The sequence below is a fragment of the Marmota monax genome, unplaced genomic scaffold (genome assembly GCF_021218885.2).
Source record: "Marmota monax isolate L192 unplaced genomic scaffold, Marmota_monax_Labrador192_F-V1.1 WCK01_AAM20220418_F8-fsc00038, whole genome shotgun sequence".
Taxonomy (NCBI): Eukaryota; Metazoa; Chordata; class Mammalia; order Rodentia; family Sciuridae; genus Marmota; species Marmota monax.
Window position 1 is genome coordinate 8,717,904 of NW_026692498.1, and position 19,046 is coordinate 8,736,949.

At 38.2% G+C, this 19,046-nt stretch overlaps 1 protein-coding gene across 2 annotated transcripts in view; it reads left to right on the forward strand.

The window, feature by feature from the left end:
• Positions 1-19,046, forward strand: part of Atl3 (atlastin GTPase 3) — a 53,621-nt gene that overhangs the window by 29,093 nt on the left and 5,482 nt on the right. For both annotated transcript variants that reach the window (XM_046445433.2, XM_058579542.1), the window contains exons 6-12: positions 7,142-7,198; positions 8,763-8,855; positions 9,753-9,891; positions 16,210-16,337; positions 16,910-16,966; positions 18,139-18,210; positions 18,571-19,002. In XM_046445433.2, coding sequence (XP_046301389.1) covers positions 7,142-7,198; positions 8,763-8,855; positions 9,753-9,891; positions 16,210-16,337; positions 16,910-16,966; positions 18,139-18,210; positions 18,571-19,002 — 978 coding nt within the window. The remainder of the gene's footprint in view (positions 1-7,141; positions 7,199-8,762; positions 8,856-9,752; positions 9,892-16,209; positions 16,338-16,909; positions 16,967-18,138; positions 18,211-18,570; positions 19,003-19,046) is intronic.

Here is a 19,046-nt window from a genome sequence, read left to right on the forward strand (position 1 = left end):
TTATTTAGAGACAGGGTCTCACCGAGTTGCTCATCGAGTGCCTTGCTGGCTTTGAACTTGTGATCTTCCTGCCTCAGCCTCCCAAGCTGATGGGTTTACAGGTGTTTGCCACTGTGCTCAGCTTTTTTTTTTTTTTTTGGTATTGAGATTGAACCCAGGGGCATTTAACCACTGAGCCACATCTCCATAGTGAGACAGAGTCTCACTAAGTTGCTTAGGCTGATCTTTAACTTTTTTTTTTTTGGTACCTGGGATTGAACTCAGGGGCACTCACTGCATCCTCAGCCATATTTTGTATTTTTTTTTGAGTCAAGGTTCTCACTGAGTTGCTTAGTGCCTCGCCATTGCTGAGGCTAGCCTTGAACTTAACAATCCTCCTGCCTCAGCCTCCTGAACTACTGGAATTACAGGCGTGTGCCACTGTGCCCGCCTCCTTTTTTATATTTTATTTAGAGACAGGGTCTCGCTGAGTTGCTTAGGGCCTCGCTAAATTGCTGGCTTTGAGCTCTTAATCCCTTTGCCTCCGCCTCCTGAGCCACTGGGATTATAGATACGTATCACCATGTCTGGTTATTCCTTTCACTCTTTACCCCCAGTTTCCCTCCTTTTATTATCCTAATAATTATATCATAATTTTTGGTTAAAAAATGACCATTATTCAGAGTTAATATTGTCAAAATGTTCATACTACCGAAAGTCCTAAACAGATTTAATGCAATTCCTATTATATTCCAGTGACATTCTCCATAGAAATAAGAAAAGCCGTCACAAAATTCATTTGGAAAAATAAGAGGCCCAGAATAGCCAGAGCAATCCTTTTTTATTTTATTTTTTTTGTGGTGCTGGGGATTGAACCCAGTGAATGTGAGGCAAGCACTTTACCAACTGAGCTGTATCCCCAGCCCTAGGCAAAGCAATCCTTAGTGAGAAAAGTGAAGCTGGAATATCAATTCCAGACCATAAATTATACTACAGAGCTATAGTAACAAAAACGGCCTGGTATTGGCACAAAACCAGTCATGTAGACCAATGGTACAGAATAGAAGACACAGAATCAAACCCACATAAATAGTTATCTCATATTAGACAAAGGCATCATAAACACACATTGGAGAAAAGTTAGCTTCTTCAACAAATGGTGCTGGAAAACTGGAAACTCATATCTAGCAAAATGAAATTAGACTCCTGTCTCTCAACCTGCACAAAACTCAAAGTAGATCAAGAACCTTAGGTATTATCAGAGACCCTGCACCTACCAGAAGAAAAAGTAAGCCCATGGGATTGGGGGTTGTGGTTCAGCGGTAGCGCGCTTGCCTAGCATGTGTGAGGCACTGGGTTCGATTCTCAATATCACATACAAATAAGTGAAAAAAAAAAAAGTCCATCAACAACTAAAAAAATATTAAAAAAAAAAAAAAAAGTAAGCCCAAATCTCCATCATGTCAGCTTAGGAACTGAATTCCTCAATAAGATTCCTAAAATACAAGAAGTAAAACCAAGAATTAATAAATGGGATGGAATGAAACTAAAAAATTTAACAGCAAAGAAAACAATCAAAAATATGAAGAGAGTGCCTACAGAATGGGACAAAATCTTTGCCACCCGCACCTCAGATAGAGCATTAATCTCTAGGACATATAAAGAATTCAAACATTTAACACCAACCTCCCCCCCATAACCTAATAAATAAATTGGCAAAGGAACTGAATAGGCACTTTGCAGAAGAAGAAATACGATTGGTCAACAAATATATGAAAAAATATTCAACATCTCTAGCAGATAGAGAAATGCAAATTAAAACTACACTGAGATTTCATCACACTCCAGGCAGAATACCAATTATTAAGAATACGAATAACAATAAATGTTGGCAAGTATGTGGGGGAAAAGGTACACTCATACATTGCTGGTGGGACTGCAAATTGAGGCAACCGCTCTGGAAAGGAGTATGGAGATTCCTCAGAGAACTTGGAATGGAACCACCATTTGACCCAGTTATTCCACTCCTTGGTATAAACCAAAGGATTTAAAATCAGCATACTCTAGTGACACGACCACATCAATATCAATAGCAGCACACTTCATAATAGCCAAGCTATGAGGCAACCTAGGTGCCCTTCAATAGATGAATAGATAAAGAAAATGTGGTATGTATACACAAGGAATATTACTCAGCCAAAAAGAAGAATGATTTTATGACCTTTGCTGGTAAATGGATGGAATGGGAGACTGTCATGCTAAGTGAAATAAGCTATTCCCAATTAACCAAAGGCTGAACGTTCTGATATGTGGATGCTAACACATAATAAGGGCAGGGGCCGGGGAGGAGGGAAGAATAAAAGTTCACTGGATTAGACAAAGGGGAATGAATGGAAGGGAGGAGGGATAGGATTAGGAAGGACAGTAGAATAAATCAGATATAACTTTCCTATGTTCATATATGAATACATTACCAGTGTAACTCCACATCATGTACAAACCATAAAAACAGGAAGCTATACTTCATACATGTATGATATGTCAAAATGCATTCTACTGTCATGTAACTAAAAAGAATAGATTAAAAAATGTTTAAAAAGCCCATTATTTGTCATTTTGTTGGTATATATGCATCCATGTCTCTGTTTAAGTACTGCATCCATGGATTCAACCAATCTCAAACTCATTTAAACTTTTCAGCATGATCTAAATACTTCTGGGTTGTTTTATCATTCCTGGGGAGGCCTTACATCTAGGAGTTGAGTGGTGCTGGAGTCTGGACTGCTGCTTGCTTGCCTGGTGGATAGCTCTCATCCAACAGTCTTCCTTTGCCACCATCCTGGCAATTTCATTTCACTTTACTCAGTTGGGTCCTGTTTAATCTTTGGATTATTCACTCCTAACTATCCATTCTCTAAAAGAGGAAACTTTTTTTGAGGTCTTCTAAGAATATTTTAATTTTATCCTAAACTTATAGAATGGAATTATTTTCTCTTAGAATTGTGAAGGTATGGTTTCATTGTCTTCCAGTATCCACTGTTGCTGCTAAGTCTTGAGTTATCTCATTCCTGTTTCTTTGTATGTGACGTGTTTTCTTTCTGGAGTTTGTAAGGTCTGAATTCTTGGTATGCATTCATGGTAAAGTGACTTAGTGTTGGCTTTTTCTTTTTCTTTCTTTCTTAAAATATTTATTTATTTATTTATTTTTAGTTTTTCGGCAGACACAACATCTTTGTTTGTATGTGGTGCTGAGGATCGAACCCGGGCCGCAAGCATGCCAGGCAAGCGTGCTACCGCTTGAGCCACATCCCCAGCCCTCTTTTTCTTTTTTTAATATCTTTATTTATTTTTATGTGGTGCTGAGAATCGAACCCAGTGCCTCACTAGTGGGAGGTGGGCGCTCTACCAATGAGCTACTGCCCCAGCCCCAGTGTGGGTTTTTTCTTATCTGGTAAATTTGTATCCTCAAAGAGATAAGATGTTGCAACTGAAAAATAACAGAATGATATTAAAAAGCAACATTCAGAAATAAAAAAAAGATCTGGAAATTAGAACTATAAGAATAAAAATGAAAGATTCAGTAGGGGAGGAGTTAGAATATAAATTGGAGAAAAATTTCCCAGTAGGTTGAATAAATATACAAAGAGTAGAAACCAGGAAGGAGGGAGGGAGTGAAGGAGAAAGGGGAGGAGGGAGTGAAGGAGAGAGAGGAGAGAAAAACTTAGAGTGGGGGAGTGAGGATGGAAGGAGCTAGAGTGAGGAATGTGAAGGAGCAGGGAGGGCACACAACAGAAAAAGGATCAATTCAGGAGAATTTTAGCATGTTAATAATAGGTGTTAAAGAACAGAAAATGAAAAGAAAGAAATTAAATTTTTTTTTTTTTTTTAGTTGTAGGTGAACTTATTTTTTTTATATATGGTTCTGAAGATCCGTACCCAGGGCCTCACATGTGCTAGGCGAGCGCTCTACGGCTGAGCCACAACCCTATCCCTGAAAAGAAAGAAATTTGAAAATGACATGATTTTGTCTTTGCTGCTTTAGGATTTTCTCAAATGTGTGATGGTCTTTGGGTGTCTGTATTTAAGAGTGGGAACTTGGTAAGAGGGCAGGTCTTATGTATTGGTGTGGATCATAGTGATTGGGTAAGATTACTAACTATTTTGTTGACAACTCCTAAATATTTGTCTTTGCAGAAGTTTATTCTTGGGCTGTCATTTTCCCCAGAGATTTCTTTGATCTTCCAGTAGAATGAGAGGGCTAAGGAGTCCCATCTCAGCATGTGCGTTTTTTTTTTTTTTTTTTTTTTAACCAGCTGGGCAGGTTCTTGTACTCCCCATCAGAAGACTCAGATAAAGGCACAGCTGCAGCAGAAATCAGACTCTTCATTGGGATGTTTTGTTCCAGTGAGAGACACAGCACTGACCAAGAGAGTGTCAAGCTGGCTTTCCAGACAAGAGGAGAGAGCCAGTCTTATTCTCATGGAATGGGTGGGTTTGAGTTTAGGAATATTAATTGCCTTTATATGAATTTTAGAAGGTGTTTTTCTTTTCCTTGGTGAGCACTTTAACCTTGAGGAAGGGATAGTCAGCCAGTCATCCAGGTGCCAAATGTTATCTGTCACACTAATTCTATGCCCTACATAAACATCTTTGCCCTGTGATAGGGATGAGTTGCTGTAGCTGTTAAAAGAGCACATAGGTAGGAAATGGAAAAGAACACAAATCATGACAAGTAACACTTCTTGTGAATATGCGACTTTGGGGATTCCTCAATAGTTTTATCCTTTGTTTGCCTGGGACAGGCTGGTGGGATCATCCTGCCCTAATGATGCATGTGGTTTCTGAAGCTAGTAAGGTTGTATGTGGATGAGTAAGGCACATACCACGCCTTTAATTGCTGATAGGCTATGAGTTGAACTCCCTGGAGAGGGTAGGAACTGTCTTGTTACCCCCCTCAGAACTTTTGCTTTACTAAAGGGTGCTGCTTTCCATGGGAGTCTCTGACTCACTCACTTTGACTTAAGTACTGGTGTCCAGTAAGGTAGTGGACTCATTCCTAAGCCCATCTGAGCTTGGTGTCCAAGGCTAGGATTTTTGTTTATTTATGCTCTCTAGACAGTATACCTTTCATCATCTGTGGTAGTCCGGAGAACATGGGGCTGAGTGGATGGGAATCTGGGGGTTTAGGTGCTCTCTGAAGAGATTTGCAAACATTTCTATAGTTGTCAGCCCCATTCTTCACATCTCTTCTGCAAGGTAACTGCACATTGATAATTTCTGAGCCTTTAAGGGATTCTCCTAAGAGAATCTGCTTATTTCTTATTGGTTCTTTCCTCTCACAGAATTCTTACAGGGCATAGAAAGCTAACATTTGACAGTTATCTGTCTCTTTCTTTCAGAGTGTTTTGATAGTTCTATTTGCTGTCATGTTATTTCCCATCCCTTTTATCCTGTGAGTTTATGATTTTTTTTTTTTTTGGTAGTAGGAATTTTGAACTCAAGGGTGCTCTACCACTGAGCTAGATTCTCCAGCCCAGCCCTTTTTATTTTTTGAGATTGGGTCTTGCTAAAATTGTTGAGACTGGCCTCAAACTTGCTATCCTCCTGTCTTAGCCTCCCAAGTTGCTGACATTACAGGGTCTGTCTGACATTACAGACACTCTGTCTGTCTCTGAGTTTATAATTTCTATTTATTTATTTTGGAGTGCTGAGGAAAGAACCAAGGTCCTCACACATGCTAAGCAAGTGTTCTATTGCTGAGCTATCCCCCGCCCCAGTTTATAGCTTTGTTTTGTTTTGGTACTGGAGATTGAACTCGGGGGGCACTGGACCACTGAACCACCTCCCCAACCCTATTTTGTATTTTATTTAGACAGAGGGTTTCACTGAGTTGTGTAATGCCTCGCTTTTGCTGAGGCTGGCATGAACTCATGATCCTCCTGTCTCAGACTCCTGAGCCACTGAAATTACAGTCATGTGACAGACCCCAATTTCTAACTTTTAAATATCACTTTGTTATACTTTTAAATATCATTTTGTTATACTTTTAGTGAGACTTCACAAAAAAAAACAACGGGTAAATGTAAACTCTCAACTTGAATCATTGATTCAGTCATTTGAATGTCATGAATACTATGGCCCTGTACTTTTCTTGCTGCTTCTTGTTACAAAATACAGAACTGGCAGATGTTCTTGCCCTCCTGTGGTTTAAATGTTTGTTGTGAAGATTGACACTATTCAAGACAAGTATTGAGATGTAGTATATTAGATAATGGTTAATGTTAGAAAAATAAAAAGGACATGGATTAGGAAATACTGTGTGGAGAGTTGTAATCTTTTTAGGTATATGGTTATGGAAAGTTTGTTCAGAAGGACTATTTGAGTAAAGACCTTAAGAATCAAGGGAGCCAATCCCAATAATTTTTTTTTTGTACCTCGGAGCGAACCCAGGGGTGCTTAACCATGAGCCGCATGCCCAGCCCTTTTTTATATTTTATTTTGAGACAGGGTCTCATGAGTCTGGCTTTTAACTCATGATCTTCCTGTGTCAGCCTCACAAGTTGCTGGGATTACACATGTGTGCCACTGTACTTGGAACCCAAGGATATGTATGGGGGCAAGAACACTGCAGCAGAAGGAGGAACCAGAATAAAGTCCCTGAGGGAGCTTTGTGCCCAGTGTGTTTGAGGCATAGTGTGAGAGGAACCAATGTGTCTGGATCACAATATAGTTTTAATATACTAATTTAATATACTAATACTAGTTTTAATACTAAGTGAGGTTGACAGAGTTGTGAGCAGAGTCATGCTATGTTCTAACATTATGTATAGCAGAGCTACTGTGACTGCTGTCTTGAGAATAGTCCATGGGGAGGCAAGGGCTGAGGTGGGGAGACCAGTTAGAAGGCTGTTGCAGTATTCTAGCCCATGTGGAAGTACTCAGTGGTTGGATTCTGGTTTGACTAATGAATTGGGATATGAGAGAGAGGGGAATCACCAAGATTATTTTAAGGTTCATAGCTTCTGTGGTCTTTTAAAACTATAGAACTTTGGTTTTAATATTAGTAGTATCCAGTCTGTTAAATAAATACTTTTCTAAAGAATAACATAGAATTATTTTAAGTTATTTTGCTTTACAAACCAAAGCTCTTCTTTTTTTAAAGCTCTTCACAGAATACGGTCGTCTGGCAATGGATGAAATTTCCCAAAAACCCTTCCAGGTAAATTATTAACTATGAATGTAATATGTATCTTTGTTTTTAGTTAAAATAAATCAGCAAATGATAGCTCACAGGCTAAATGTGGCCTGTTGCCTGTTTTTATATGACCTGTGAGCCATACACACAGACACACACACACACACACACACACACATTTTAATTTTTTGCAGTGCTGGGGATTGAACACACAGCCTTATGCATGGTAGGCCAATGTTCTACCACAGAGCTACATCCCCAGTCCTGGTTTTATTTTTTATTTTTGGTACTAGGGATTGAACTCAGGGGTACTTGACCACTGAGCAGCATCTCCAGCCCTATTTTGTATTTTATTTATAGACAGGGTCTCACTGAGTTGCTTAGTGCTTCATTTTTGCTGAGGCTGGCTTTGAACTTGTGATCCTCCTGCCTTAGCTTTCCAAGCTGCTGAGATTACAGGCATGTGCCATTGCACCTGGCTCCCAGCCCTTGTTTTTATATATTTTAATGGTTGGGAAAAAAAATGAAAATAGGAATAATATTTAAGACATGTAAATTATCTGAAGTTCAGACATCAGCAATAGCTGAAGTGTTAGTGGGACATAGCACATGTTTATGTGTCAGCTATGGCTGCTTTCCTGTTACAGTAGCAGAGTTGAGGAGCTATTTAAAATATTTACTCTCTTGCCTTTTATAGAAATCATTTGCTGACCTCTGCATTAGCTAATTGTTTCTTGAGAAAGCACAGTAACCTCAGTAAGACTAGAGGTGCCTTAATATGTGAACATTATTTCTTTTCCTTCCTTCTTTGTTTTGGTACTGGGGATTAAACTCAGGGATGCTTTACTGCTTTACCATTGAGCCTACATTCCAAGTCCTTTTTCTTTTTTCTTTTGAGACAGGGTCTTGCTTAGTTGCTGAGGCTGGCCTCAAACTTGTGATTCTCCTGTCTCAGTTTCCTGAGTAACTGGGATTACAGACATGTGCCAGTGTACCTGGCCTTTTTTTTTTGGTTGAGGGTTTTGCTAATGTTGCCCAGGCTGGTGATAAAACTTATGGGCTCAAGAGATCATCCTGCCTCAGTCTCAGGAGTGCTGAGACTACAGATGTGTTCCAAGCCTGGCTGTTTCTTTTCCTTTTCTAATGTAAGTAACAGATCTGATCTTATGATTAGCTGGTGCCATGTCATTTTTTTTTTTTTTTGTTCTTTCTTTACTACATGCCTCCTACTTGCCTTTAGGGCAAAGATTTGAATTTAATGTTTCCTTTTTTTTTTTCTGTGCTGGGAATTAAACGCAGGTTCTCACACATGCTAGTCAAATGCTCTATCACTCAGCCCTACCTTCAGCCCAAATTTAATGTTTTCTTGGCAGTCTTTTTTATTTCTGTTAATCTGTAGGAATGAAAATAACAGATGGGATACATTGACCTCACATTTGGCTTAAACGTGTCATTTGTAGAACAGAAAAATCGTTCAGTATATGTCCTTGCCTCCTTTGTAGAAGTCAGCATTAAGCAAAGAACTACTGCCATTATTATCTTGAAAATGCATTTATGCCATGTTATATGTTCTCTTTTTTCTAAATAGACACTGATGTTTTTGGTTCGAGACTGGAGTTTCCCCTATGAATACAGCTATGGACTACAAGGAGGAATGGCATTTTTGGATAAGCGTTTACAGGTAATTGGAAAGAAAATCTCCTGGGGAATTTTCTAAAAGTATTGACAGCTTTCTTATTTGCCTTTGGCTCTTTGTATTTAAAACAGATAATTGAAAATGATACTAAATGTATTAATATATGTGTGAATCTCAGCACAAACTAACATAATTTATTCATGATATAAAAGAACCTGGGTGGGGGCTGGGGATATAGCTCAGTTGGTAGAGTACTTGCCGTGTATGCACAAGGCCCTGGGTTCAATCCCCAGCACCACCAAAAAAATCAAAAGAACCTGGGTATGAAATGCACAGAGATATGTAGAGAAGAACTTTGAGCAAAAACCCAAGTGTGTTTATAATCTCCATTTCACATTTTAAACCAGGTTCTATATGTGTCTTTAGAATGTTATATTCAGAATTTTAGTTCTGTTATTTTATTCAAAATTCATATTTGTTTTGACATAGATATAAACAGACCTAGCCTGTTCCCCCAAAACCAAAGCACAGGAGTCTTTAATCACTATTAACTGGTTAGATCCTCCTTCCATCCTATAGAATCTCTGTTCTTAAGCACTGCACAGTACTCTTTTTAAATTATTTATTTATTTATTTAATGGGTGCTGAGGTTTGAACCCAATGCCTCACAAATGTTAGGTAAGCGCTCTTCCACTGAGCCACAACCCCAGGCCTGTGTACTCATGTTTTTCTTTAGTACCTCTTCTTAGTTAGCTATGGGAGAGTCAAGCATGGTTAATCACATTCATGCATTTACTGCTTCTTGGGGTTCTCAGGTTTTTTTTTATTGGTGTATGTAATCCATCACAGCTGGGAAATCTTTCCTTTGTCTCCATTCTAATGGTTCTTAGTGAAGAAAACCAAATAGTCTTTGGTTGATAAATAGTTGTTCTTCATTGGCAGGTGAAGGAACATCAACATGAAGAAATTCAGAATGTTCGAAATCACATCCACTCATGTTTCTCCGATGTTACCTGTTTTCTCTTACCACATCCAGGACTCCAGGTGGCCACAAGTCCTGATTTTGATGGGAAATTGCAAGGTGTGTTACAGATGTTGTTACTCTAAACATGTGACTTGATCTTTGGAATTAAGTAATGACCAATAAATGTCAATTAAAAATCAAGTGAATAGTTGGCCAGGTGTGGTGGCTCAAGCCTGTAATCCCAATGGCTTGGGAGGGTGAGGCAGGAGGATTGCAAGTTTAAAGCCAGCCTCAGCAATTTAGCAAGGTCCTAAGAAATTTAGTGAGACCCTCTCTCAGAATATAAAAAGTGCTAGGGATGTGGCTCAGTGGTTAAATGCCTCCGAGTTCAATCCCTGATACCAAAAGCGATCAAGTAGTGAATGCTTAAGAGAAATAGAATAGTCTATTAGAAAAAATAGTATTTAGAGTCCAGTTCACATTTTGCTCTTGACTTAATGTGACCATCAGAATTAGTTTACCGTGGCTGGGGTTGTGGCTTAGCGGTAGAGCGCCCGCCTAGGCTCTGGGTTCAATCCTCAGCACCACATATAAATAAATAAAGGTATTATGTCCAACTACAACTGAAAAAAAAGAATTAGTTTACCCTAATTTCTTCATCTGAAATTGTGATGGTTATATCCATCAATGATCTTTCTAAGAGATGTTATAATTATTGATTTACAAGAGATGGAAGTGAGGGGCTGGGGCTATAGTTCAGTGGCAGACTGCTTGCCTAGCGTGTGTGAGGCACTGGGTTTGATCCTTAGCACCACTTAAAAATTAACAAATAAAATAAATAAATGCTCTTAATCTGCTATTACAAAAAACAATGAAAAAATAGATATGGAAGTGCTAAATAAAGGAAGGCTATTTATCAAGTGAAGTTATCTTCCCAAGTAAAGGTACCATGATGCGTGTTGTTTTCATGTTGTGATTATAACAAAACCTGCCAGGTCAAGTTTTAATATCAGGAAGTGGATGGCAGGATAGAGGAATTAAAAATTGGGACTCTTAGGTTCCATTATCTTATTTTTGTTCCTTATTCATCAAGGCATTTTGTTCCTCATTCATTAAGTCATTTAGTGGCTGGCCCACAGTTTGCATGTGCTAAGCTGAGTAGTTTGTTTATAAGCTGCTCAGTTCCTGGTAAAGTGTTGATAATAATAGCTACTAGTTTTGGAGACCTAGCTGAGTTGCCATTGCTATGCAAGGTGCTTTCATACTGAGGCTCCCAATAATTTAATGAAGTTGATGTCATTTCCCTTAACTTACAGATGAAGAAATTGGTAAAAATTAGGCATGTTAAGTAATTCAAAGTGCTCAGTGAAAGTGTAGGGCAGATTCACATTCCAGATTCTGATGTCCCAAAGCTGTACTGTCCAGAAATAGAAATTCTTTGTTGTTTATGGGAAGTTTTTCAGAGGATATGTACTATTTAGTTACCAGAGGAACTTGCCTTTCAAAGTAGAAGGTTTTCATAGCTTCATATTAAATATAAAATGCATCATTTTTCACTTTATTTGATTTAGTGGATCCAAGAAAATGAATGTACTTAACCAATTCAAGACTTACAGTCTAGCTGATCTTAGTATTGCAAAAGGAACCCACTTTTAGAGGTTAATCTTGACCTTCTATTTGTTATTTATATGATAATTTTAAGTTGTTGGCAGCATTCTTGAAGAGGAAACTTGCAGACTGTTATATTGTGATTGAAAAATCCATGATTAAGATCTGGCTTTGGGGTTGGGATTGTGGCTCAGTTGTAGAGCTCTCGCCTCACAAGTGCGAAACCCTGGGTTAGATCCTTAGCACCACATTAAAAAAATAAACAACAACAAAAAAAAGGTGTTGTGTCCAATTACAACTAAAAAATAAATATTAAAAAAGATCTGGCTTTGGGAGAGAAATCTGCTTAGGCAAACATGAGTTAGAAATCTCTTACCTAATAAAAGCAGTTGTGAAGGAATTTTCAGAGTTAGGTAGGGAGAAAAAGTTGAGCGTGAATTTGCATGTATCTGTGTGTAGGTTATATATATGTATGTGTGTGTGTATTTTTGTTTTGGTATTGGGGGATTAAACCCAGGAGCACTTTACCACTGAGCTACATCTTAGCCCTTTTTTAATTTAAAAAAAATTTTTGGGAGTACTTGGGATTGAACTCAAGGACACTCAACCACTGAGCCACATCCCCAGCTCTGTTTTATATTTTACTTAGAGACAGGGTTTCCGTTGCTTAGTTTTTTGCTGAGGCTGGCTTGGAACTCCCAATTCTTCTGCCTCAGCCTCCCGAGCTGCTGGGATTCCTGGTGTGCCCCACCGTGCCCAGCTAGGTCTTTCTTTATTACATGAGAGAGTAAGTTCAGGAATAAATATAGGGGGACTGGGGTTGTGGCTCAGTGGTAGAGTGCTTGCCTAGCACATGTGAGGCACTGGGTTCGATCCTCAACACCACATGTAAGTAAATAAAGGTATTGTGTCCATTTACAACTTTAAATAAATAAATGAATAAATATAGGGCTGGAGGTATAGAGCTCAGTGATAGAATGTTTGCCTAGCGTGAGGACTTGGGTTTGATCCCCAGCACTGCAAAAAGCAAAACAAAAAATGGTCAGAATATGTTAATGAAAACACGGGCAGCATCACAATAATCAAAGCACAAATGTGTTGGTATGAGCTATAAACTTTGTAGTACTGGGGCAGTATCAAAATTTAAAATGTCTGTATTCTTTGATATCCAGTATTCTCCTTTTAGGAATTTATCCAAGGAGTTTTCCAAATCAGTGGAAAAAAATGTATGTCCAAGGCTAAAACTTCACTAGTATTATAATTATGGAGAGTAGTTAGAAACAACCCAAATGTATGTTTATCAGGAATTGGTTAAATTAAAGTACCTCGGTACAGAGGAATAAAATGTGATCCTTAAAAAGGATAAGATATTGGACTGGGGTTGTGGCTCAGCAGTTGAGTGAGACCCTGGATTCCATCCTCAGTGCCACATAAAAATAAATAAGTGAAATAAAAGTTTTGTGTCCAACTACAACTAAAAAAAAAAAAAGGATAAGGTATATAGGTAGATCTATATGTATTTACAAAGAAAGATTTTCATGATAAATTATTAAATGTAAAAAGATTGCTCAGTACCATATGTAGTATGATCCTGTTTTAATATACATATGTTTTTTTAAGTACTTTTTCAATAGAAAGATTTGAAAAATGATTTCCTTTTTTTGCTTTATTTAAAAAATGTCATTAGTTAAATAGTCCTCTGTGTCTATGAGGATTGCTTGTGAAGAATTCTTTTAGGGCTGGGCGTGGTGGCGCACGTCTGTAATCCGGGGCTGTGGTAGGAGGATCGAGAGTTCAAAGCCAGCCTCAGCAAAGTCCAGGCACTAAGCAACTCTGTGAGACCCTGTCTCTAAATAAAATACAAAATAGGGCTGGGAATGTGTCTCAGTGGTCAAGCCCTTGAGTTCAATCCCCAGTACCAAAAAAAAAAAAAAAAAAAGAATTGTTTTAGTTCTTCGAAAGTTTATGTATAGTCATGTGCCACATAATGACATTTCAGTCAGTGACAGACTGTATACCCAGTGGTCCCAAAATATACATGGTTCCATATATATTTTTATATAGCCTACATATGTAGTAGGCTATCCCATGCAGACTTGTGTAAGAACGATCCATGAGCTCACAAGAGGAAATTGCTTAATGAAACAGTTCTCAGGGGCTGGGATTGTGACTCAGTGGTAGAGCACTCGCCTAGCACATGTGAAGCACTGGGTTTGATCCTCAGCACCAAGTAAAAATAAATAAATAAAATAAAGGTATTGTGTCCACCTTCAACTTAAAAAAAAAAAAAAGTTTTCAGATTGTCTCCCTGCTGTTAAGTGATGCATGACTGTACTTTTTAGAATCGGAGATGGATATTTTGTAATTTTAGGAAACCTTTTAACCACATTGAAGCATTTTGAGTCTAGAGTAGATGCTACATTGCAAACAACAGGTGACTTTTTTGAGTGTTTGGCCTGTGCTGGCCTAAGACCCACAGCCTTTTTCACAAGACGCCTGTAAGTAGAGCTGATGTATTTCTCAAGAGTTAAAAAACCTGGATGTTGGGGTTGGGGATATAGCTTAGTTGGTTGGGTGCTTGCCTCTCATGCACAAGACCCTGGATTCAAATCCCCAGCACCAAAACAAAACAAAACAAAACCAAAAAACCCCTGTATGTTGTATTATCTGAAGTTTACTTGTGTAATTATTTGATTTAGTGTTCATAGTCTTAATTCCATATAAGTTGGAAAAGCCAACCTTAGAATGGTTAGGGGTAATTCTTTGGAGAACCTTAATGTAGTTTCTATAGAAAATTTAAATTTCGTAAGAAGCCATTTCTACAGATGTTTCCTCAAATCTTTTAGGAATTGTTTTAGTGGTTTTATTTTACTATACTTTTAAAGATTTGACTACTTAAACAGCTACCAAATACCACCTTCATTTGTGGTGTAATAGAAACTGAGCTGCTGCTGCCTGCTTGTATTAATTAGCTAGGAGATTTAGCTGCTTTTTAAGACCCCATTTCATCAGACCCAATTTGACTTTGTCATTAGTATAAAGAAAAATGTCTTTTCCTAACTACTGTAGTAGGGAGATGAATTTAGTTACTGTTTAGTTAGAAATTAAACAGAAAGGTTTGTAGAGCACAATCTTTGACATCATGAGAGACAGAGCTTATCTCTGTTGGTATATAGTTTTTGTCTGTTCTGATTTGAAATAATGGTATAACATTCATAGAAACATGAATGGCTTAGGATCTGTAAATGTTGGTAAAATGCAATCTGTAGTACCTGTATCCTGCCAGTTCCCTGCATGAAATTTTTTTTGGAACAGTCTTTCAGTATGATAAAAATTGAAACCATAAAACAATTTAAATAGATAATACATTCCTATGTTTAAAATTCCAAAAAGAGTTAAGCTTTTGGTGAAAAGTCTCCCATTTTTTATAAGCTTCCAGAGTTTCTTTAGTATGTGCAAGCAAATATGAATTTACATAGGATTTATCTTTTATTTTTTGTTTTACTGGGAAATGAACCCATGGCTTTGTGCATACTAGGCAAATGCTCTGCCACTGAGCTATATCCCCAGCCTTTTTAAAAATTTTACTTTGAGACACGGTCTCACTAATTTGCCCAGGTTGACCTTGAACTTGGGATCCTCCTGCCTCAACCTCCCTAGTTGCTGGAATTACAGGTGTGTACCATTATTATGAATGGCAGATACTTTTTTAATGCAAGTTTATAAGAAATTTGTCTCATTTCTTTTCTTGAAATTTTGTGCTTTAAATTTTAATATTATAGTTAGGTTTGTGGGGTGTTAAAGAATTCTTACCTTGTTATGAATTCCAGCCTACTTTATTTTCAGCTGGAAGTTGGGAACTCAGGAAGATGTTAGAAGATTATACAAATAAGATTTGTCTTTTAGTTTTGCTTCTTTACTGTTGGAGAGGCTAATTTTCACTTTAAGGAACTAGCTCTTGTTTGATCACCTTCCTGAATCCTCTGTGGGAACTTTGTAGAACCTGTAAAGCGTCTGTCACCTTTCCTGACACAATGGTTTTTTTCATCTTGAGGTAGCCCAGAGAGTTATCTGAGGAGATAATAGGAAATAACAGCATGAGGCATAGGGGCTTCTACCTCTTCTATCTCTTAAATGTTAACAAAAATAAAGCATATTAATGAACAGTGATTTCCGGTTGATATCAAGGGCTAGTGAGAGGGTGCAGCAAAAGCCTGAGACAACTTGAAAGGTTGTTTATGTGGGTTAGTTTTTTTTTTTGGGGGGGGTGGGGTGCTGGTGATTGAACCCAGGGCACTTTACCACTGAACCACATCCACAGCCCCCCCCCCTTTTTTTTAATTTTGAGACTGGGTCTCACCAAGAAATTGAGCCTGACCTTGAACTTGCTATCCTCCTATCTCAACCTCCTGAGTCACTGAGGTTACAGGTGTGCGCCACTTTGCCTGGCTGTTTATTAGTTTCTGAGATCTTATTAGTAACATTGTTTTAAAAATTGAAATTTCTTGAACAGTTAGGAAGTAGACTGAATATCCCAGAATGGAAACCAGGATAAGAATATTTTATATATTCTTTTCTGAACTAGAGAGGACTTCACATGCCAGAAGGGAAGGAGACAAATAGAGGTGCATTTGAACAGAGATCTGTCAGCATCCTGGTACTATCCAGGAAGTATCAAACATGCATATAATCTGGGATTCCTCTCACTACTTTTCAGCAAGCAAATGTTAAAATAATTGGATACACTATGAAGTTTGTGTTTATGCTCACTTTGGTTGAATAAGGCTGTTTGGATTCTTGTCTCCTTCTTCATGGTTCTGTGAACAGATATTGCTGGTGAATTCAAAGAGCAGTTGCAGGCGCTGATACCATATGTATTAAATCCATCTAAGTTAATGGAAAAGGAGATCAATGGCTCAAAAGTTACCTGCCGCGGACTGTTGGAATATTTTAAGGTAAACATGGGTTTTATATTTAAACTGTTTGATTTTTGATAAAACGAATCTAGGTTGTAAACCATCCTGAATTTTAATATTCTGAAACTTCAAAATTTCCTGGAGGAGATGGTGAAATGCATTTTGAGACCTCAGTGCCCTTCCCAGAATGGGCCGCTGGGTGGCAGTCTGGGTCTAGGAACCAAATGGATGTTCTTTGCACTCTCTTTGAGGAGTGTTTACAGTTGCATAAGGAAGATGGTTCTTCAAGGAAGATGGTGTGGACAGGAGATGGGTAGGAAGTTGTGACCCGACTACCTCCAGGCGGATGGTCTCTCTGCCCAGGTTGTGGTGAGACCAGTGTGCATGGGGAGTCTGGGAAAGGATTGCTAGGCTTTTGCTGCTTGAGAACATTTTTAGATAAAAATGCTAACATGCGCTCAAAGGTGTGTTGTGTTTTTGCTAATTCCTGGTTGTTGATGTAGGTCTTTAGGAAATTGCAGTTGTACGGTCCCCATTTCAAAAAATTAGAGCATGATTAAACTATGACAGAATGACTTTTCTCATAATAATTCTTATGTTTATATTCTAAGGCATATATTAAAATTTATCAAGGAGAAGATCTGCCTCACCCCAAATCCATGCTTCAGGTAATCAGTCCTTTGATATCTTAAATGGTATCCTTTAATTGCTCAAGTTGTTGCAGTTACAGTAAAACAGAATCCTGTAAGAAGAGAATGAAACAACTCGCCTTTCCCATAATGCTAGATATGTTGATGTTTAGCACACCTTGCTGCATTGTGGGTGCCTTTTGGTTTTCTTGTCTTCATTCACAGTGGTGCAGTTAAAACAGGTTGACCTCTCCTTCCTGTTCTTCCTCCCACATAAACTTTGGGAAACATTGCTTCATTATCCCCAGGCGAAGCATACCCACTGTACTAGACAAGTGACTTCTAGTCATCTGGGGTTTACTTCAGTAGGACATGTCTTGACTTGTCTACTTACGATGCACACTGTTCAGGTTTTTTATTTTCAAGTAGAAAAAAATCATTTGTTTGAAACACTTTCTGACTTCATTTGCTGAACATAAGGGCATTTATTGCCAAATACTGATTTCTTTAGTAGCAAAACATTTTCAAAAAGGTAGGTAGAGCCTGTGATTGACATCATAAAGATATGTGTGTGTGTGTGTGTGTGTGTGTGTTTATTTGCATCTATTTCTTTTCTTTTCTTTCTTTTTTTTTTTGTGGTGCTGGGGATTGAACCTAGGGCATTATCAAAGCTAGACAAATTCTGTACCACTAAGCTATATTCATAGCTCAAGCCTTTCTTTTTTTGGTACCAGGGGTACTTAACCACTAAGCCACATCTTCAGCTGTTTTTTTACATTTTATTTAGAGACAGGTTCTCACTGAGTTGCTTAGAGCCTTGCTAAGTTGCTGAGGCTGGCTTTGAACTTGCAGTCCTGCCTCAGCCTCCTGAGCTGCTAGGATTACAGCTTTCATCTATTTTTTTTACATTTAAAGTTGAAGCAAAGGAAATGATGTTTTCCTTGACTTTAATTCATGCTAAAGATTTTAGATCAAAGAAACATGTTTTGGTAGAAAGTTTGGTAGAAAAGGTGTAATTTATTCATTAATTGATGATATATGAAGACCTGAAAAATAGCAGAAGGTCAATTAAAAAACAGCAAAAGGTCAGTAAAAAAAACGAATGGGGAAGAAGGTAAGGGATGGTTTTTACTTGGTAAAAAGAAGGTAAGGGATGGTTTTTACTTGGTAAAATGGAAGGATTTGTAATTTATGCTTTCATTTCTTAAAAGGCCACTGCTGAAGCCAACAATTTAGCAGCTGCAGCCTCTGCCAAGGACATTTATTATAATAGCATGGAGAAGGTATGTGCTGCATATTCCTTTTTCTGAAATATGTGTACCCTGTGCATTGTTGCTTAATTGAAAAGTCCAAACTCGATCCTGCTTAGTGCATCTTCTGATGAGGCAGCAGAGCTGTTTTCAGGTCCACCTGGTGATCGGGGCCTTCTGATTATTAACATTTCTAACCAAGGTTTTATTACAGTGCAGCTGCTCTTTCCAATTACTAGTACTCTGGTGGTTTAAGTGACTTTATTAGCCTTGATCATCGTCTCTCTAACATTAAGTTCTAATATTTTAAAACATCTTCTATGTCTTTTCACTTGTTTTATTCAGCACTTGTTTTTGAAGGGATTTTCAGTATGCCATTTTTATTCTTTTTAGGTTTGTGGGGGAGAGAAACCTTATATGTCTCCTGACATTTTAGAGGAGAAGCACTGTGAATTCAGACAACTGGCTCTGGACCAATTTAAGAAGACCAAGAAGATGGGTGGGAAGGATTTTAGCTTTCGCTACCAGCAGGAGCTGGAGGCAGAAATCAAGGAACTCTATGAAAACTTCTGCAGGCACAATGGTAGCAAGAATGTCTTTAGTACTCTCCGAACCCCTGCAGTGCTGTTCACAGTCATTGTGATTTTGTACATAGCCTCAGGCCTCACCGGCTTCATTGGTCTTGAGATTGTGGCCCAACTGTTCAACTGTATGGTTGGACTGCTGTTAATAGCGCTCCTTACTTGGGGGTACATCAGGTATTCTGGTCAATATCGAGAGCTGGGCGGAGCTATTGACTTTTGTGCTGCATATGTGTTAGAGCAGGTAAGTGTTTTTGCTGGCTGAGAGTTGATAATGGACAGATATTT